The 22,612-nt window shown below is 40.3% G+C and overlaps 1 protein-coding gene across 1 annotated transcript in view; it reads left to right on the top strand.

Annotated features, from left to right (window-relative positions):
• plekha7b (pleckstrin homology domain containing, family A member 7b) overlaps window positions 1-22,612 on the top strand; it is a 419,580-nt gene that overhangs the window by 249,580 nt on the left and 147,388 nt on the right. The window contains exon 4 of the mRNA XM_048606908.1: window positions 6,708-6,819. Within this exon, the coding sequence (XP_048462865.1) occupies window positions 6,708-6,819 (112 nt within the window). The remainder of the gene's footprint in view (window positions 1-6,707; window positions 6,820-22,612) is intronic.

Below are 22,612 nucleotides of genomic sequence, written 5' to 3'. Positions count from 1 at the left end.
TGAGTGTAGGTAGGGAGTTAGGAAGGGGATAGGTCAGTCCAGGGAGGACGTGCAGGTCAAGGGGGCGGGATGAGGTTGGTCGGTAGGAGATGGAGGTGCGGCTTGAGGTGGGAGGAGGGGATAGGTGGGAGGAAGAACAGGTTAGGGAGGCAGGGACGAGCTGGACTGGTTTTGGGATGCGGTAGGGGGAGGGGAGATTTTGAAACTTGTGAAATCCACATTGATACCATTGGGCTGCAGGGTTCCCAAGCGGAATATGAGTTGCTGTTCCTGCAACCTTCGGGTGGCATCGTTGTGGCACTGCAGGAGGCCCAGGATGGACATGTCGTCTGAGGAATGGGAGGGGGAGTTGAAATGGTTCGCGACTGGGAGGTGCAGTTGTTTATTGCGAACCGAGCGTAGGTGTTCTGCAAAGCGGTCCCCGAGTCTCCGCTTGGTTTCCTCGATGTAGAGGAAGCCACACCGGATGCAGTATACCACATTGGCAGATGTGCAGGTGAACATCTGCTTGATGTGGAAAGTCTTCTTGGGGCCTGGGATGGGGGTGAGGGAGGAGGTATGGGGGCAGGTGTAGCACTTCCTGCGGTTGCAGGGAAAAGTGCCGGGTGTGGTGGAGCTGGAGGGGAGTGTGGAGCGGACAAGGGAGTCACGGAGAGAGTTGTCCCTCCGGAAAGCAGATAAGGGTGGGGAGGTTCTGAACTTTTAGCTTGAGTTTTTGTCAGAATCATAAAGTGCTCACACCTAATTTTGGAGGCAGTGGAGTGCGTAATTGAATATGTTAAACGTGGTCGTTGGGAAGTTTGTATTACATGAGCAGAATGACTTTTGCCAGTTCTCTCTTTTATGTTCTCATGTGCATAGATGCTCCTTCATTGGAAGATTGAGTGAATCATATGCTTGTAGTTCTTTTACACAAACAACTTGGTTATTTTCTGGTTGACGTGTTTGTGATATTATCACCTTCTAATTATCTCCAAATGTCTGTGTACTGAATTTGGGTAGAATGTTAGGCTCTTGGGGCAGAACTATATATGTAATTTTGTCATTAACTGACATGCTGATATATAAAGGTCGCAACGATGATGAGTGAAGCAAAAGGAAAATAAATCTTCTTTTGAGGACAGGCTGAAAAAATAGTTCTGTTGTGAGGAAAGTCCATTCTTTTCTGTCCAATCCAGTTAAGTCTGAAACAAAAACAAAGTTGCTGGAAAAGCTCAGCAGATCTGGCAGCATCTGTGAAGGAGAAGACAGAGTTAATGTTTCGGGTCTGGTGACCCTTACTCAGAATCAGTTAAGTCTGATTTGGGAGTGCTTGCTGCTCATGGATATTTTATACTGATTAAGATTTCATTCACTACTCATAACATCTTTTAAATTAGTAAAACATTTACCCAAATATTAAGAAATAAATAAACTTGACCATATTGTTTCAAGTTAACCTCTATTGCAGCACAGTACTGATTTCACAGTAGATCATGGAGCTGTCTGTTGTATAGACAAGAATGCTGTCATGTTCAGTCTGCAATGACACAACTGTATTTTGAAAGGCTTTATGTTGAATCTCTAGATTCTCATTTCAAGGATCTTATTTCCTGAACTGAAATCTGACTAGAGAGCATGGGGAAAAAGCCAATAAAATGTGTACTTACTTCTGACTTTGTAAGGCATAAGCATTTTGAGTGCTTCTGTTCCTAGTTTATGGTTAATCACAAACAATGTTTGATGTGAGTGAGAACTTTGAGTGAAGAAAAGCTTAGTATTGCATTGTCATCAACCACGTTTTCAGAATGTCATTTTAGATTTCCAGTGAGTTTTTATGCCAACTCTCTTGTTTAATTCTTATCTGCTAAATTCCAGTCAGCCAACGCAGCAACTCAGAATAACTGGTGAGGTTCGGGGAAGAATAATGAACAATGTAAATGCGAATATGCCGCTTGATAAAATTTTATTGTCCTGTGTGTCACCTCTCTTTGAGAAGTTTCTGTCTGGAAGTTAAAAGGAGAAAGAGGAAGTAAAGCAGATGTAGAATTGCCTTGGGTGAATGTAATCTTTACTTCCATTCTTGTTCATTGAAGTCTTGTCAGTTGCTTGTTTTGGATGTCGATAATTTTTCTTCTCTGATCATGACTTACTTCATCTTGTAGTGCTGCACAACTATCCCAATGTATACAGCAAGGTGAGAATTTTCCACATTTGGGGAAAATTACCTAGAATTACATGAATGGTGACTTTCTGTGCTACAAACCCAATCACATCCATGTTGCTTTTTCATTTGTTCATGGGATGTGGTTACTGCTGGCTCAGCTAACATTTATTGCCCATTCCTACTTGCTGTGCAGAAGATGGTGGTGAGCTGCTGCCTTGAACTGCTGCAGTACGTAGGGTGTGGAGATATCCACTGCACTTTTGAGAAGGGAGTTCCACATTTTGCCCCATTTTATTGGTGAAGGAATAGCAATATGGTTCCAAGCCAGGATGATGTGTGTCTTCAATTCTTGAGTAGGAGTTGCGGGGTGGGAGTGGGGCAAGGGAGGAATTGTACCTGAGCGAAGCTGATGAAATTGAAGGCTTCTCCAAAACCAAGCAACCCCATCCATTCACAGGCTTGTTTTTCTGCAGCAGACAGACCTCAGCCATGTTCACCCATGCCCACAAACAAAGGGCACAAGGATTCAGAGTTTTGGCATTGGTCAGAAATAAGGCTAAGCTTTGTGGCAGCTCCTGCTGCAGTGGGGGTTGTAACCCCCCAAGTATGAGGCCATGACCCACAGCTTAGGAAGCCCTGATCCATTCCCTTCTCCCTTTTTCTTTGTGTACTTTCCTTGAATGCATCCAATAGTCATTCAACTACTACTAGCTGTAGTAATGAATTCCGTACTCTTGCCACTCATTTCCTTAGATAAGGACGTTTCTTCTGAGTTCCCTGTTCAATTTGACAGTGACTATTTTCTGTTGACGACCTCTAGATAAGCTCATCGCCCAAGAGAAAATATTCTTTTCATATCTGCTCTCCAAAAGCCTTTCATAATCTTTTAAGGACCTCTATTAATTCCCTGCTTAGCTTTTTAATTTTGGGTGGGTCCATTTCACTGTAAAACCTATGGTAAACCTGCTTAAGAAACCAGTTTAAAAAAAAACGTCTAAGTAAGAATCAAAGCCATTAATTATTTCTGCAGTGATAAACTTCTAGGATCTTAGTCATTTTGTGATAGTGACATATGCTCGTGTAAAATTGCAAAAGTGTAAATTTTATTGTGCTTGTGTTCAATTGATTAGATTTAGCCTTTAAAATTATGCAGGATGAAGTTTTATGGAAATGTAACATTCAACATTGTACTAAATTTGTGTCCACATAAGCAGTCCTTTCGTTGAAACTAATATTCTGGATTTAGCTTTAATGTTGTTCATGTTCCATACAATTAAAGCAAAGCTGGAGTTTCCAAATTTCTCTTGTTTATTCTCATAGCTGTGAACTTTTGATGCTCAAAACTGAATTTCCAGTCTGGATTTGGGGAACTAGAAACTGAATCGTTTTCAGGTCCAGAGCTTGTGTCATGTCAGTCAGCAATTAGGACTCTGTAACCAGTTTAAATAGCACAACTCCTGCTTACTGTACAATAAAACAATGGAGTAGCTGGGATCTCCAAGTTTAGGGCTGACGGGTATCCTGGGCAGCACTATGATTTTCATACATCTCTGTTGCAGATTGAATGGATGAAGTGTCGAACAGGGCACGTTCCTTGCATTTGTCGGAATAAAATGTACCAACAAAAGCTGAAGAGGCGTGATGGGTGTGGGAATAGAAAGCAACAGCCAGTTGATTATAGGTCTAGTGTGCAAAGCAATTCAATCAACTGGTGAGGTCTGGAAGGATGAGTGGCAGATGACCCACAGATTACAGGTCCCCAATTTCATATTGACCAGCACGTCCATGAGCTGAGCAGACTGGATGCTCATGCTGAACGTCATCAGATCAAGTGGTTGGTGATATCACAGAGACACCCTAACAAATAGGGTGTGATTAATTGGAGCGGTATTGAAAAATGTAACATCTTATTTGGATGTTGTGCTGGAAAGGTTAGGGAAGGCAGCTTACTTTCAATCTTTCTCCCTTTCTCCTGAAGACAATGCATTCTGCAGGTTGTGATCAGCTGCAAACCGGCAGAAAAATCTTGATGGAGCAGAGCAACACTGGAGATTTGTGAAGGTGCCACCACACCAAATTGTGGGTGCTGGAGTGACAAGAAATTGTCAAGAATACGGTCTTTTGATAACTCAATCGATGTGGTTCTGAGTCACTGGGAATAGGTAGCCTGAGTAATCACAACCGTCATCTTGTATTTCCCCACAAGGCCACAACAGAAGGGGAAGAAAGATGTACCATCAATGTGATTTTCCCCACTTGGGAAGTGGGCAGAGATTCCACAATGACCACTGTCACATCAATCCTCTACATCTTCCACCAGGGCAGGAGCACTCCCTTTGATTGGGCCTCAATGTAGCTTAGAATGGGAGCACTGTTTGAGTTCTTCATAAGTAAATAGCAGGGGAGTAAGGCAAAGTGAGCTGTGGTCAGTTTCTTTTGAAAGACAGACCCAATCATGCTTTATTGGGCAGAGATGCTAGGCCTTGAATGTTAGAGACCAGAAGTGTCTGTCCAAAAAATCAGAGGATGATATGTTCTCGAATGTCAGGGATCCTTGATTTATTGCTGAGCCATGGGCAGATTACAGAAGAATGTGTTGTTGTAACTTAGCAGTTTGAAAGCAAGAGCTCCTCCGTGGCAACCTCTGGAGAACCATTCAGAGCACCACTGAGTGGGCTGGAGAGCAAGCACACTGATGAATACTGGTAGATGAGATCCTCTGTCACACTGATGCTCATCTTTCGTATGACCCATGAAGTCTTGGAGTAGATGTCAGCTGTCTTCTAGCTGGTGGCCTTTAGCATGCAAGAGGGTTGTACAAGGTCCAAGGCAGTTATACAGGCTGACGATGGGGCTCCTTGAGAGTTTCCAGCACTGTTCTCTAACTCCCAGCCCCTCTGCCTGGGGACCTTTCCATGTTGCAAGGCCCTTGTCCTGTATCAGGAACTGCTGCTTCAAAGACAGAGACATACCTTTATTAGAAAGTTAGAATCCACTCGCACTTCCACGACTAGGAAGCACCCTGTAGAAGTAAATAATCAGGAGCCAGGCTACCTGGGCCTGTTAATCTCCAACATCCCAAAAACCAGAAGTTCTGTATCAATGGCCTGAGTTTTGCTGGAAGGTCATAGACCTGAAAAGTTCACTTTCTCTCTCCATAGATGCAGCTGAGTCTTTCCAGACCTCTGCATTTTTAATCTTAGATTTACAACTTCTTCAACAGTTTCTTTGAGTTTATTGATTTTGTTTCATTTCTCTGATTTACTTTTAATTAAGTAACCATCTTAGTGTTTTGATGTTTTTTTTAACTGAAAGGCTATCTTTAATTTGTTGACCTCTCTCTGAGGTCCGGTCAGATTTTATTATTCTTCTCATCCTCCTCACTCCATCCAAGGGTAGGAGAGAGAGAGTACCTTTGCTGAATGTGTTATTTTATATTAAAAAAATTGATATGAAAAAATAGTGTGAGACATTAGTTAAAATTAATCAAGGAAATACATGCTGGAAGGCATCATTTTAATTGTGTTTGACAGAATATTTCGATATTGACTTTTGAATATTTGGAGTGATAAATGTTTGGATGACATGGAACAACATTTTGCAATGTTCAAAATGCAGCTGGACTCTAAGTTAGATGTGTTTTGAGAAGGAAAGTTTGAGTGGATGGCCTTCTCCTCTTCTGAACACTTTTCTTGTTATATTTCCTGGTAGCAGTCCTTTCTGTTTCTCAATGTGTGCAAACGTACTTGACTTCACTCTTGTCACCTCCTAAAGTTGCTCCAGAAGATCGGTCAGGAAATTTGCATGTGGAGTATTATAGACAGAAAACTGTAGGGAAGCATTCCAGGATCTCAACACTTTAACTTCATTAATAATTTAACGCAGGCTTGCGTTGCTTCGAAGTGCTGTTTTGTTTTGGACTGATTTCTATTGCTATGAACTAACATGAGATGTCTTGTACAATTGTTGGTCCATGCAATGAATTCAATATTGACTGTGAGCTTTGAGCAATTCCAATTTCAATGGCATTGACTTTTCTGGGTTTGCAGAATCAAGGCTACACTTAAAATAAGTCAAAGTGAGATAATGGATTCCCAGAATTTTGTGTCCTGGAATAAAATGGACTGGAGAAACAGTTTTGATTTTTAGCACAACAGGGAATGGGGTGAAGAGTGCGTTTAAAACATACTTGGAGTTTAGGAACAAATTAGAAGGGAAAGTTAGGAGGTGGGTTATGAAAACTGTTGCCTGGTTCTGACATTTCTGAAGTGTTGCAGCTGTTTGCAGGATTCTGGAATGCAAATTGAATGCCTTATTTTACTGTCTAATCCATTTTGTTGCTTGGCTTATGTTTATCAGCCTCACGTGAGCTTAATGTTTCATTGTGGTGCAATAAGTTCGACCATGTGAGTAGGTGCTAAAATGTTTCCACACATTGGACAAACCTGAGTCTGTTCAGTGCTATTTGGTTCTGTTGATTTTAGGAGTACAGGTGAATATCAATGTTCTCGTCAACCAAATGGGAGACATGGAAATAATTCTGTTCTTCCTTACCATTTAGACCAAATACTCAAATGTCCAGGCAACAGACAGACCAAAGGCCGCAAAGTATGATCAGCGAGACCTCAACAGCAGTAACTGTATCCACGGTGGATGCTGCTCCAGGCTCAAGGGTGAGTTTGAGCTGTTCTTCCCATACATTTCATTTTGTACGTAAAACTAATTGTAAGTTGGCCCTTCTGTAATTTTCAGTAACATTAATAATTTTTGTACCAAGCAGTTCAATTAACAGCATTGCAATATCTATGCAATAATCCTTACTGGAGCTGAACAATGTGAATGGCAATTTAGATCAGCTATGATGTTCACTCCTCTGACATGAACTTTCTGAAAATATTTGGGGTATTGGTTTTGTTATTTTCTTCTCTGTAAGGGACCGGCTTCAAGTATTTATACAACACCAGTAACCCGCTGTCCTAATTTCTGAAAAACCTTATCAACCATCTCGTAAGAGCAGCATCTGTATAATGTGCATGCAGCCATAGCGCTAACATATGAAGGCTGAGTTATGGACCAGACCAAATCCCCTGCAAACATATCAAAGAGCCTAGACCCTAACTTTTATCTTATTTAAAGGCAAGTGTAAGGTGCTGTGTTCTACATGTAATTCGATTGGTCACACTACTCAGCTTTAGCAAAACCCATTTTTTTCTTACCCCTTGTTAAAAAACAAACAAAAGAAAGAAGAATTGGTCTAACATTCACTCTATTGGAAAACTTTATGGAAGACGAGATTATTTAACAACTAAACAGCAACTGTTCCAATATAGTAACATCTCAAAAACCCATCCTTGGCAAAGGTAAATTCAGAAAAATCGATTGTCACACATGAAATGTTACTCCAGTCCAGGAGGAAAGACCATAAAGAGAAAATTTTCTGAAAATTGAAAGAGTGAACTTGAGCTTTTTGCTATAGCAGGGAGAGATATATGTAGCTTCAAAATCCAAACAACTGCTGAAAGCTAAACTGAAACCCTGGTTTTGTGGGACCCTGGCTCCACACATTCATGCTGCGTCGATTGTTACAACTTGGGGGGAAAAAAGGCCTCTCATACTATTTATTTTATCAGCTTTGAATAGACAGCTCACCAGCAATGGCTCAAAACCTCATTTTGGGGAGGGGGAGTGAAAAAGGACAAAATACACCTCTTAAAGCCATAGTATCATCATAGCTTTAAAAAAAAGAGTTGTAATAGCTGAATAGAAATCTGACCTTATGGACTCTGATATAGATTTCCTATGGATGGATGACACCAATTGTTGCATTAGTTAATGGTTCTGAAGAGATTAATGTTATATTCTGCTGATGTCATCATGTCCACATTTAGATCAGCTTCCTAAAGTCCATATTATTATAATGTCTCATAATCAGCATGTCAGATTGTCTTTAAGAGATGCTCATGGTATCATCACTCCATTGTAGCATGTAGTGTAAAGGTGTAAAAGACTCTTGCTTAATCTTGTCTCCGATCGGTTGAAACTCAATGTGATACTGAAAGAATGCTTCTGTATAGCATAATAGCTTAATATTAGCCCTGACACTTTTGTACCTGAGGAATGTAATGTTTGCAAATTATAGTCATTAGGAAGAAATCTCAGTTGGATTCTTCAATGCTGTGATATCCATGCCCAGTTTATTATTCTGCGTTATGTGTGCTTTAAAGAAACATTGCATCATAAGACAATGCCTATGCTCAAAATGCTTCAACTTTTCATTTAGAAGGTGTCCATACAAAGTACCAATGCTTGAGTGTCAAATTCTAATTTACTGAAGCAAGATTCTTGTCTTAAGTTGCAAAGTATCTGGTCTGCCAATTCATTGGAAGAATCCCAAGACCTCATGACATTCAGGGCACTTTTTGGGCAGCACTTTTTTCTTGTGGTTACCATTTGGATTATCAGTTAACAAAAATATGTTCTGACAATGCATAAAGAAGATTATTCCACATGTACCTTGTATTTGTATAACTGATGCCATTGCGTTCTAGGGTAAGACAAATGCAGAACATGACAACCTTTTTTACCTGCTGATGATAGCAGCATGATAAGAAGGATTAATATTTAAAAGTACAAATGCTGGGTCAGTCTCAGCCAGATAACCTCCTTTGGGTCCATTTACACTACCCATGTAGTCTGTCACAATTCAGGTAAGATGTTAAACAACTGCTGACAGGATAAAGAGGATCCGTGATGTAACACCAGACTATTCCGTTTCCTCAGGCCATTTGCTGAAGAGGAAAGTCTTGAATGTGTTGTGAAGCGATCACTAATAATTCTTAGATTCTTCGAATGTCCAGAGTGTTGCTTACTGTGTAATACTACGACCCCAAGAAAAATGCAGTTCTCAAATGGGTACATTGTTGGTTTGAAAAATCTGCCATCTACACAAGCCAACTATTCCAATATAGAATGCGTGATGTTACCTCTGGTGTTTGGCATCCTGCAAAACATCACTATTGAAAAAGATCATAAACCATGAGAAATGAAATGCACCAAATGGATGATGAGTGCACCATCACGTTTGTAGCATCAATTTGTCAAGGTTCAGGGAAATGATTTTAATATGAGATACAAGTCAAGTATCACAGTGATTGATTATGGTCTAGTTCACTGAGCAGATTACCTAATCAACACAAAGACCAAGATGTTGCCCTTGATCCACACGTTGATGCTCTACATGACAATTTTGAAGATATTCTTGAGGTTGATCTATTATGCTTTGGCAGTAATTTACATTGGTTCTAGCCATTGGTAACTACCCAAAAATGAGCCACTACAAAAGTTGAAAAGATCATCATCTAGCATTGGCCTGATATTAAAAAAAGTGCCTAAGAAGGTTTGTTTATTTTGGCCATGCAGAGACAAACATGGTATATCACCATGAGTCATTTCTCAATGTCGATTAAGTCCTCATACCAAAAGTCGTTCGTCAAGATGTCATGACTGTGTTACACCAGGGTCACGTGTTAGACCTCAGCTGGATTGCTGTGTACGATTTTTGGCACCACTCTTTTTAAGAAGGATGTGAGCACGTTTAGAGAGAGTGCAGAATTGGTTTACAGGAATGGTTCCAGGGATGAGAAACTTTATTCATGAATATGGATTGGTGATGTTGGGTCTGGTTTCCTTGGAGATGCGAAAGGAAAGGAGAGATTTGATCAATATTTTTAAAAGTATGAGGTGACTGGGCAGTGTAGATGGAGAAAAACTGTTCCCTCTGATAAAAGGATCAAGAACAAGAGGGCACAGACATAAGGTCATTTAAAAAAAAGATGATGAGAAGAAATGTTTTTGGACAGGGTGTAGCCTGAGTCTGGAACACACTGCCTTGAAGTGTCATTGAAGCACATTCAAGAGAGCATTAGATACATCTTTAAATAGAACTAATACATTGTGGGGAAAAGGCACTATGTCAATGCACTGTCAGAAATGTGGCACAAACATGATGGGCTAAATTGCTTCGCACAGTGTAACAGTTCACCAGTTCTGTGGGCCACGTGCATATAGAATGCGCAAGATAGCTAACATGAGAGCTTGCATATTGGTAAGGGATGCATTAGGATATTCAATGTGAGGCAAAAAAAAGCAAAGGTTTTTGCATTGCGTTGCTGGGTTAATGTTAATGGAGAAGAGCTTACCAATCTAGCATGACTAGCGCTTAGAAGGCAAACATGAATGGCCTTGTCCAGCAACTAATTGTCAAACCATTTCAAGGTCAAACGTTTTTGTTCAGAGTTGTTGGGAATTGAAAGAGGTATGCTATAACAGGTACAGAATGACGAAGTTAACACAAAGGATGCAAATTAGAAGTACAAATGCTTGGATACCAACAAAGGTTTCTAAAATATGCAGCCAGTCCAATCATAGTATTACTGATAGTTGTGCTACATTACAAAAGAACACGAGCCAGCTCAGAACAAAATAGGGCACACTAATCTTGAACTGAAAGTTACAAAGGACACTCCATTGTGTGATGATGATGACAGCAAAATGATCACTTTGTCAAACCAATGCAACTGAAAATAATGCCTACTTCTCCACATGGGTATGACAGCACTAGATCAGGACAAATCTCAAATCCTTCAATGTGTTATATCGAAGTCTGAAATCTTATTCCATAAACTGTTTGCCAGTTTGTATAATTATCGAATTGAGGACCCGTGCTTACTTACGATGTTTTATTTTGTCACTTTTTCGTCATTCATGAGATGTTTGTTTTTCTTGCTTGGCCAGCATTTATTGCCATCCCCAGTTACCCAAAGGGCAGTTGAGGGTCATCCTCATTACTGTGGGGCTACAGTCACAGTAAGCCTGACCAGATAAAGAAGGCAGATGTCCTTCCCTAAAAGGCACTAGTGAACCAGATGGGATTTTGGGTTTTACAAGAACAAATGGTTCTATGTTTACCATTTAGCTCCTTTTTAATTCCATTTCATACTCTCTCTTCGTTGAATTCAAATCTCACTATCCGCTATGGCAGTATTTGAACCAGCGTCCCTGGAAGATCAGCCTTGGGGCTGTGGATTATGAGTCCAGTTGCCTCCTCACCACCACCTCCTTAATGAAGTTTTTAATCATTGAATAAAGGGGGTGTTGTGTAATATGTCACAGTCAGTACAGCAGTATGCCTTTAAGAGACATGCTCATGATATCGTAACTGTAGCATATCATGTGGCTGGAATCAACTCCAACTCCATCTTATCTCTATTTGAAGCATGCTTCTCTGTTGTAATGTAATAGCTTACCATAAGCCCAAACCTGTGTGTGCCTGAGGAATGTAAAGTTTGTACATAATGGTTATAATTAATGTCTGTTAGATTCGTCAACATAATATTCACACCCAGCTTCTTAAGGTATGGGAGATGATTTAAACATTGTTGCATCGGGTAAAACGCCCCATCCAAGGTAACTCATGTTAGTCCAAATGCATTGCTATCGTGCAATGCAGTTCTTGATATCTAAGAACTGTGCATATTCTGGGGGTATGCTCCACAGTCTACCACTAATCACAAAATAGCTGATGTCAAAGGAGGATTAGTGGCAGTGAATTATTTGAAGCAACCCTTATCCAATACCACACACCGGTAGAGAAAGTGAACACTTAAAAAGTAGCAGCAGAGGTCATATCATGAAAATACCACACCAACTTGAAAATTTACATTCTTAGTGCTACATTGTGGGTCTTTTGACATGTGCAGGAGGAATGAGAGAAGGGAAGATGATTTTTTATTTAAAATTTGAATTGGACCACTTTTATTACGCTTTCTGAAACGTCACCAACATGGGGTGGGGGAGGCATGGATTAAAGGAGGAGTGCTTTCATATGCATCATCTCTGAATTATTTACTTTCTTGGCTTTGACAGCCCATCAAATCAAAAACTACTCAAAAAGTTTGGCAGGACCAGTATAAAATAAATGAGCAGTGCTCAGCTACTCTTCAGATCGTAAAAATCATTCAAGTGCTGCAATTGGCAATGCCACTTAGCAGTTGTCAGATTGAAGGCAAACCAACTTGTTTCCATCAATGTGGGTTTCCACTTTCTGACTGAACCATAAGAACCTTTCACCAAAAAGCTCCTCTGACAAATGCAATCATGTGCATTATTGTTACAAATGTAAGGTTTTTATGTTTCAGAGATAGTCGGAACTGCAGATGCTGGAGAATCTGAGATAACAAGGACTAGAGCTGGATGAACACAGCAGGCCAAGCAGCATCAGAAGAGCAGGAAAGCTGACGTTTCAGGCCTAGATCCTGAAGAAGGGTCTCGGCCCGAAACGGCAGCTTTCCTCCTCCTCTGCTGCTTGGCTTGCTGTGTTCGTCCAGCTCTACACCTTGTTATCTAAGGCTTTTATGTGGTCATGTTTTGGAATTGTCTTTAATTCAGACTATGATAAAAGAATGAAGTGGACCATGCAACCAGCTCTGAATTCTGGTGCCTTGCATATCATTTCTGAAGAATCATTATTTTCATCTGTGAACACGTATTACACTCTATAGAGGTTGCCAGACCTGGTGACCATCTCCAGCACTCTGATTTTACTTCAGATTTCCAATATCTGCAGTATTTTGCTTTTATTTATGTCTTTAATCTCATTGAGAACTTTGAAATTGTTAGGATCAATGGAAGGTTAAGAATGAAACAATGCTTTTCTATCCAGGGTCCAGTGCCTTTAGAAGAATGCAGTTATTCGTGAAGTTTCACAGCCCCTTTGATACAACAATATGTTGATATAATGGATCATATTGTGGTTGGTTGGCTCGCCGAGCTGGTTCGTTCTTCTGCAGACGTTTCATTATCCTGCTGGGTAACATCATCAGTGCAGCCTCCGATGAAGCGCTGTTGTGTTTTCCCGCCTGTTATTTAAACTCTGGTGTCCGTTGAGCTTCCGGTTTTCTTTTGCAATGGCATGTATGTGGAGTCTAGCTCTATGTGTTTATTGATGGCTTTCTTAGAGAATCAGGCTTCTAGAAATTCCTGTGTTTGTCTCTGCTTCGCCTGTCCCAGGATCCTGGTGTTGTCCCAGTCGAATTGGTGGTTTTCCCTATCCATGTGGATGGAGATGAGTGAGTGTCGGTTGTGTCTTTTCATTGCCAGTTGATGTTTGTGTACCCTTGTGGTTAATTTCCTTCCTGTTTGTCCAATGTAATGTTTGTCACAATCTCTGCAGGGAATCTTGTATATGACATTGGTCCTGTCCATAATGGATAGTGGGTCTTTGGTTTGGGTGAGCAGTTGGCGTAGGGTTGATGTGCTACTTTGATGCCCAGTGGTCAGAGGAGTTTAAGGTCAGTTCAGATGTGTTCTTGATGTAAGGTAGCGTGATGAGTGTGTCGGGGTGTGTAGTATTTCTAGAAGTCTGGTTCTCTACTAAGAAAGCCACCAATAAACCCAGCTAGACCCCATGTACACACCATTGTGAAGGAAAACCGGAAGTGAGGTAGTCCAGCTCGACCGACACCAGAGTTCAAATAACAGGCAGGAAAACACAACAGCGCTTCATCGGAGGCTGCACTGATGATGGTACCCAGCAGGGTAATGAAATGCCTGCAAAACACTGAACCAGCTCGGAAAGCCAACCAACCACAACATCCACAACTTGAGCTACAAATCAACTCTAAAACCTTAATGATGGATCATAGTTTAGTGGCAAAACCAGTAGCAGCACAACTCGACTCTTTGATGAGTTGCACATCATGGGACGTAAGCGCTGTCTCTTTAGGGTTAATCTTTCTCGAATAGATAGATTATAGATTATATGTGATTGATTATGGTAAACTATATGGCATCATGCTGCAATAGCTGAACAAGGCAAATATACAGTACTGCCAAATTGCTGGATTCATCAGCCATTCTGGCTCAGAACTGATTGTGTTAGCCTGCCTCAGACAGCTAACATTCTTTTCTTTAACTCCAGGCAATTGTTCAAACAAATTCCCTGATGCAGTCCTGGTTATACAATTGGTGGTTTTTAGTTGATTAAACACCTCTCCCACACTCCTCCACCCATTTCCCAATCATAAATCATGGGGATAATTGGAACTTTCTCATAGTTGACTGTTAAACTGCTACTAAACTCTCAGGGCCTTAGGATTCCTTGGCTTGTTTCTCATTGTGTCCTCTCTCTGGCAATTGTTGATTTGTTTTAGAGATTAACAGACAATTTGCTGTGTGCAGAAATATTTCAGACACCTGTCTGATGAAAAGGTGAAATAAAGAATGTTTGTAAAACTTAAATGTTCCCTGATGGTGTAGTGACTTGATGCAATGACCGTGTTTTAAATGGAGTTTTGCAAGAAAATAATCATTGAGGAGTCTTTGAAAGTGATTGTTTATTTTGATTTTTAAAAAAAAATACTTGTGCTAAAAGTCTTTAAAAACAACGTAAGTGCTGTATTTACACTGTAACTTCTCCATTGCAGAATCCTTGAGGCAATGTCATTTCTGGATTTCAGAATTTTCCACATTGTAGAATGTGGTTAGGCATTCCAACTTACAAGTCTTTTTGAAATGGAAACAACTGTAGATATAAGAATTATCTGAAGCATAAAGCAGTATTGAAATACTTGAGCAATATAATGTATTTTACTTATCAGACACTCTATAGTCAATGTTTCTTCTCTCAATAGCACTATACTTTTTTTAAAAAAAGATAATAGTTGGGTCTGCATTGCACCCAGTTAGGCCTTTTACACTCTGGTTGGCCCAGTCAATACAGGGGAAATTAAAACCTCCAACCAATACAACTCTATAATTCCTACAGGTATCTGCAATCTTTCTACACAACTGCTCCTGTAGTACCCGTTGGCTATTTGGGGGTCTATAATACAGTCCCAACGGAGTGACCATCCCCTTTTTTGTTTCTAAGTTCTAACCATATCGTCTGATTGGATGACCACTTAAGAATAACCTCGCTAAGTACTGTTGTTATGTACTCCCTTATCAAAAGAGCAACTCCCCCTCCTCACTTGCTTGTACTTTTTTCACGCCTGTAGCTTTTGTATCCTGGAACATTGAGCTGCCAATCCTGCCCTCAGCCATGTTTCTGTTATGGTCATAATATCCCAGTCCCCAGAGCCGATCCATGCTGTTAGGTCATCTGCCTTACTACTTCGGCCTCATGCGTTGAAATAAATGCATTTTAAACCAGAAGCCTTTTTCCTCCCTTGACAGTGCTCCTGGCTATTCTGAATAATAAACTTGCTCTCCATGGCTAATGGATTTTCCCCTGACTTCTCGATGGCCCCTCTCGTATTCAGAGTCCCACCCCGCTGCCAAACTAATTTAAACCCTCCCGGGTAACATGAGCAAATCTCCTCGATTTCTGGTAAGATTCAGCCCTTGGGGAAAGAATAGGGGAGAACAAGCATAAATCATGGTTCAGGTGTGCTCAGTGTTTTTCTTGGCCAGTTCACGTGGTCAGCTGAAGTGTAAAGTATGTTAAGGGAGTGAAATAATTATGAGACTTGAATGACAACAATATTAATGCGGTACCTCTTGGCATCATATGAAGATCAATTTGGGAGAATAAAAGAACCTACCTTCACAAACATTAGAAGGGGTTCCAGTGTTGGATACAGGCTCCTCATTTTTTTTGTATTGAAGGGCAGATTCCGCAACTACTGAAAATTAGACTTTGCTGAACTTTGCATTCGCCCAGGTTTGTGTTCATATTGGATGATGTCCTCCCAAGTATGAAAATTGTCATTATTGTGAAGATATTGAATTTAAGCATTTTCAGATTTTGATCCTTATCGACTTGGCACACAGTCAAGAGGTCAGTTTGTGATTGTAGTGAGAAAATGTTAAATGAGCAAAGCACAAAATATATCCACATTCATTAAGATTTATTAAAATGTTTACAACTATCATATTCAATGTAGAAGGGTTGCGGGTGCTTCTGGACCTGTTTCTATCCTGTTGATCACAGAGGTCAGGAAATGCTTGTCTGATGTCACCCGCTAAGTTTTGCAGACATGGAAGTTTTGCTGCTGATATAGTGTTTGTGGAAGTATTCTGGCTGCTTTATGGATTATTGGGTTACATTGACAGGAGGTGTAATGTGCGGTCAATGGTATAATACAGATTAACTTTATAAAAACAGATGGCATCATGTCGCATGTCTGTGGATGCCATTAGTGATTAGGAAATGTAGCAATGATTTTTGATTTCCTTTTTCTCTCCTATTGAAATTCACGACTTGCATGAGGCTACATTTAACTTGCAGTGTCAAAACTAAATAATTGTACAGTCAGATTCCGCTATACCCTGCTGTCTGCAACAGCAGTTCCTGAAAACTGATCAGGACTAGAAAAAGAGAAGGAGGTTTATCTTTGTGTTTGGTCAAACAGTAACTAATTATTAGCATCTTTGTTCAGATCAGTTAACTTGGCAAAAATTAGAATTTTTTCCTTTCTTCTTTGAATATTACATTAGGTTGTGCATTTACCCATGAATCAATGGTGAAATTATTAAAACTATTCACAAGGGGTGGCACGGTGGCTTAATGGTTAGCGGTAGTGCCTCACCGTGCCAGGGACCTGAGTTTGATTCCAGCCATGGGTGATTGACTGTTTGGAGTTTGCACATTCTCTCCCTCTCTGTGTGGGTTTCCTCCGGGTGCTCCGATTTCCTCCCACAGTCCAATTATCCATAATGTCCAGATGTGCAGGCTAGGTGGGTTAGCCCTGGGAAACACAGAGTGATGGGGATAGGGTAGGGAGTGGGTCTGGATGGGATGCTTTTGAGAAGGTTGGTGCGGACTTGACTGCCGAATGGCCTGCCTCCACACTGTCGGGAATCTGTGAAAATTTGCAAATTAGTAGCCTGCAATAATATGATCATTTTGTGATGACTTGAGTTCTTTACATCTTACAAAAACTTAGCACAGATGGTAGATAAATAGGAGGAACTTTAATTATGCCAAAACTAGGAGGATAAGGTTTGGAGCTGAAACAGCCATTCACCCCTACCATCCTCTTCAGGTTTAAGAGTCTCTCCTGTGGTATGTATGCAGTTAAGTCAATGACACATACATTTTCTTTTTGGATGCATTGTATAGACTGGTCATTGTCAAATATATTCCATTTTCCATGCCAGAAGAAGTATGAACAGGGATCAAGCCTACTGAAAATATTCAACACTTTAACTTTGATTCTTTGAGGAACATTTCCACCTCTTGTCATCCACACTGTTATTCCCAACCCCTATATTGTATTTTCACTGATATTGATTTCCAAGAATTCAGAATGCTGAGTATCAACTTACATTTTGTGTAGATTGTGCAGCTTCCCAGTCTGGACATTGTGAGTTGAGTTTTGGATTATGTTTCCTAAACTGCACAGCAAAAATAAACTGGTTACACTTCTCTATAAAGGTAGTGTTATTATTCAGTGTGTTAGCAAAATAATACAGTAACTTTCCAAGGAGTAATTTAACTGCAGTTGTGACATCCACGTGCTTTGGGGGAAAACTCTGTTTTACGTTGGTTGGATGGTCAAGTTTTTCAGAAGAATTTCTTACGAGAGATCTGGCTGCCAATAACTGATCATTGGTCCCAAGTTGTCTGGGAGATAAACAATAGGAGAAAGATTAACAGGAAGTTAATTACAGCATGAAAGAATTTAATGTGGTTCAGACCTCCAGGAGAATGGTAGTTAGTTTTGCAGATTTAATGCTGCAATTGATGATTGTTCTAACCTTTTGAGAAGATGTATATCTTGCTAGACAAATGTTCCATTAGAAAAAAATAGCATTGCATGTATAACTTGGAATACAGAACAGTAACATTGGTGAATAAACAATTTTCTGGTTTTGTCTTTGCTTGTTTGATTATTAGCAGTATAAGTAAGGAGGCAACCACTTAGAGCAATAGATAAAGGAATATTCAACTGGTAACAAGATAAGATTGAATGGCAATTTACGAGATTTTTTTTCTGATAGTTGCTTGTGAGATTTGCACCAGCTCTGAATTTCCTTGAATTCAGTTGTGAGACATGGGTCGTTGAGTGGGCTAGCATTTATTGCTAACTCTAATTATTCTCAAGATGATGGTGAGCTGTTGTCTTGAACTACTTCAGGCCTTGAGACGTAGGAACACTCTCAGTGCTGTTGGTTAAGAAGTCCTAGGGTTTTGATCCTGCAACAGTGAAGAAACTGTGATATAGTTCCAGTCAGAATGATGCATAGCTTGGAGGGAAGCTTGTAGATGGTGGTGTTACTATTTATCTGCTTACCTTTGTTGTTGTGATTTGATTTATTGTTGTCACATGTATCTGAGTACAGTGAAAAGTTTTGTTTTGCAGGTAGTACAGGCAAATCATAACATGCACAGTCATTGCAGATCATAGGGTGTTTAGACAGAGTGAGGCATACAAGATTCCAGATGCACAGGAGGTGCACAAACGCAAGATCAATATTAGAATTGAAATTAGAGAGATCTATTCAGCAGTCTTATAGCAGGGTAAAAGCAGTTCTTGAAACTGTTGGTATATGTGTTCAAGCTTCTGTATTGTATGCCTGACAGAAGAGAGTATTACCAGTGAGGGAGGGGTCTTTGTTAATGTTGGCAGCCTTTCTGTTGCAATGAGAAGTGTAGATGGAGTCCGTGGATGGGAGGTTGGCTTTCGTGATGGTCGGGGCTGTGTGCACAGCTTTCTGTAGTTTCTTCTGATCCTGGGCAAAGCGGTTGCTGTACCAAGCTGTTATGCACCCAGATAGAATGCCTTCTATAGTGCATACGTAAAAGTTGGTGTGAGTTGTTATGGATGTGCCAAATTTCCGAAGTCTCCTGAGGAAGAAGAGGTGTTGTTGTGCCTTCTTGACTGTTGCATCAACATGGGATGTCTAGGACCGATTGGTTATCATCACTTCTAGAAATAGGAGTGGTAGACGTTGCAGACTTAGAAGGTGCTGTCTTGGGATCTATGGTGAATTGCGCGTGTATCTTGCGGATGGTACACATTGCTGCCATTGTGCATCGGTGGTGGATGGAGTGAATGTTGAAGATAACAGATTTATTGCCTATCTAGTGCATTGTTTTGTCCCGGATAGTATTGAGTTTCTTGAGTGCTGTTAGAGTTGCATTTATTCAGGCAAGGAGGGAGTATTTCAACTCATTTCTGACTTATGCCTTGCAGAAGGTAGACAAGCTCTGGGAAGCCAGGAGGTGAATTACTGTCTGCTCATCTAACCACAGTATTTATATCAGTCACTTTGAGATCGCAAGAACTGCAGATAGTGGAGTCAGAGCCCTGATGAAGGGTGTAAACCCCAAAATTTCGACTTTCGTGCTCCTCTGATGCTGCCTGACCTCCTGTGTTCCTCTAGCTCCACATTGTATTGACACAGTATTTTACGTGGCTGGTCCAGTTCAGTTTCTGGTCAAAGGTTTGTGATTCAGCGATGGTAATGGCATTGAATGTTGAGGGATGATGCTTATGTTCTCTTTTGTTAGACGTAGTTAGTGCCTGACATCTGTGTTGCAGATTTTACTTGCCACTTATCAGCCCATACTTGAATGTTGATCAGTCCCTGCTGCTTTTGGGCATGGATGGCTTCAGTTTTGTGAATAGAACTGAACATTAACTATCTTTTAGATACTTTATGCTGCAGGTTCTGCAGTCATGATACCTGCTTCTAGGCAGTGTCACATTTTCCCATTCCTGATGCTAAATGCACAGACTTTTAAGCTGTTGCATCTGCAGGGATTTGGCAAGCAGCCAAACTGCCCAATTTACTTCTGGTGAAATTAACTATTAGGGTGCATGTTTCAAGCTGGTAGTAAATGTTCGAGGACCTACCATGAAAATCACTTGGATCCCTTGTTGGTGTCATCAAGAATGTCATTGGGTATGTCCTATTCACCAAGCAACTTACTTGTCACAGATGAAAATTACCCTGTAGATAAAAATCTTTGTTGAAATAGTAGATAGAGTAAGTTCACGTAATCCATTACTGACATTCCAAAGTGATGTCAAGGCAGTTGTATCCTCTGGCTGACACAAAGGATGTGGGCCCAGCAAAATTTTATACAATCAATAAAAGAGAACAAAAGGTCTTCCATATTTTAGACATCTATGAATCATATGTTCTACCTTTCCCATATAAAGAGCTCTGCACTAATCATGAATACACAAGTTTAAAGATTAAAATGTATGTTATTCTTCTATTTGTCCTGATGTAGCCATAAACAAGGAATCCTGCCATGAAGGAGAGAAATTTCTCCATGTACTAACTATAACATCATTGCTAATACCTTACAGTGTCAAAAGAAGACAGATATAAAGCCCATCATTTCATACTTGTTTCCCTGATCTCTATTAACTTAGTCTTTCAGTGGAATAATAGTGAGCGGATCACAGGAATTTGTCAAATTTCCTTCAACAATTGCACTATAATTGACTGTAGAATTTGCCTAAGATAACAAGGTGTAGAGCTGGATGAACGCAGCAGGCCAAGCAGCATCAGAGGACAGGAAGGCTGACGTTTCGGGCCTAGATCCTTCTTCAGAAACCAATTTGCCTATTTAGATTATGTTGTCACGTAGAATGCCAAAGCAGTGCTGAGAGGCAGTTGAAGGTTTACTACAGCTATATATTAGTGAACTATCTGATAATATTATAAAACTTAAACTACCTGTTAGTATTGTCATGGGGCATCTGATTAAAAGGGTAAGGTTGAATTTCACCGTTGTCCATAATGAGAGTTATTATGTACCACTATGTTGAAATGTTTTTTCACACTCACGAAGTACGTACACTGTTAAAAATAGTTGGAAGAAAAGGAAAACTTTAATTGAAATTGTAATGCATGAAATAAAATGAAATTAAGCTGTATATGCTCTGTTCTTCAACTTCTTCATAATTTGTGGAAATGCAACAAGTGTATTGTTCTCTGAAGCCCTCCATGCCCTGATTCCCAGGCATTGCCCTTCACTAAATCATCCATCTCTGGTGGTTGAGTATCCTCTGTCACCTTCTCCCATTTTCTATCACCCTTTCCTGAATATGCTGCCTTCTGCTTGATTGAGTTCAGTCCTGTCATTGTTCAGTGTTTGAGCTTCTTAGATGTACCACATCACAAGAAAGAGTTGCCAGATGATTGGGAAATGAGGTGTGAGCATTTTTGATTTCAGTTTGAGGAATGAAGGACAAAGAAAGAGAATGGTGAAGTAATTGATGAATAAATGGAACCTCACATCTTTTAGAACTGTCAAAAATATCCTATAGTTAAAATGTTGATAGCTGATTAGGGACAATAGAGGAAATACCTTGAGGATCTGAACTGCATGGTTGTGATACTGAATGAGTGAGTACTTTTGTATTAATTTACAAACAAAAAGAAAAAACAGTTCGAATTGTGTAGGATTGGATTTGAGTGAGTATAGTGGTGAGTAAAGATGCTGAATAGAATAAAAATATCCAAAGATGCGCTGAATAGATTATCACTCAAAGTTAACAAGTGTCCTTGACCAAATCGGCAGTTACAAAAGTGTATTCCAACCTTAATCTCTGCAAGCCAAAAGCAGGCATATCTGCTGTGGAAAAATAAGGTGTTTTAATTGCAAGAAGTCAAACCACTTTGTCGATAAGTCTTTAGCTGGAAAGAAGACGAGCAACCCTACAAAATGATGATTGCTTCGGAGATGTCAGGTGATAGCTCTGACAAATCTAGCATGGGTACCAGAGTGATGTCGTATGAAAATACAAAGAACTCCGTCTACTCCTTAGAGTAGATTGGCCACGTCAAGTCAAAAGGAAAGAAATGGTTTCAATTGTTGGAATGATCACAGAAGGAGAGCATTAATTGAACATGGTGTCAGATGGACAGTGGTGTGTCATGACCATCACAGATCTGTGCAAATTGGCTCAACACGGTGATTCACAAGAGGCAACGTTATGGCAAAAGGACAAATTAGTCTGAGAGCCCAATGCAAAGAAGACTGAAGGTCTCGAATTTGACATCAAAGGCGGTAAGCAAAAGCCACTCATCCCAGCAGAAACAAGCCATGAGCTTGGGCTAGAATGTCTAAACATTCCAGAAGAGTTTTATAGTTTTGGTGCCATATATCGACTGGTAAGCAGACAAGCAAATTGAGCACGCCAGAAATGAAAGGAAAACCAAAAATGTTAGTGAAACGAGAATGAAACAGTTAATCAAAGTTTTTGAGAAGATTTGTAGCTCGGGTTGTGGATGATGTTGTAGACTTGCTGGCTGAGCCGGTTTTGGTTACAATCAAACACACCAGCTCGGCAAGCGATTCTACAACTCAAAACAACAGTTAATGTTTCGAGGTTTGAGTCAGAGCTCGAAAGAAGATTTATACCTGACTCAAAAATGTTAACTGTTCCTTTTTCTGCCCCTCCCCTCTCTTTCCCCCTGCCTCTTCCACCCCCCACTCTTGCC

This window comes from Rhincodon typus, chromosome 17 (genome assembly GCF_021869965.1).
Source record: "Rhincodon typus isolate 14 chromosome 17, sRhiTyp1.1, whole genome shotgun sequence".
Taxonomy (NCBI): Eukaryota; Metazoa; Chordata; class Chondrichthyes; order Orectolobiformes; family Rhincodontidae; genus Rhincodon; species Rhincodon typus.
The sequence above is the reverse complement of the archived record's forward strand: the minus strand, read 5'-3'. Positions and strand labels throughout refer to the sequence as shown.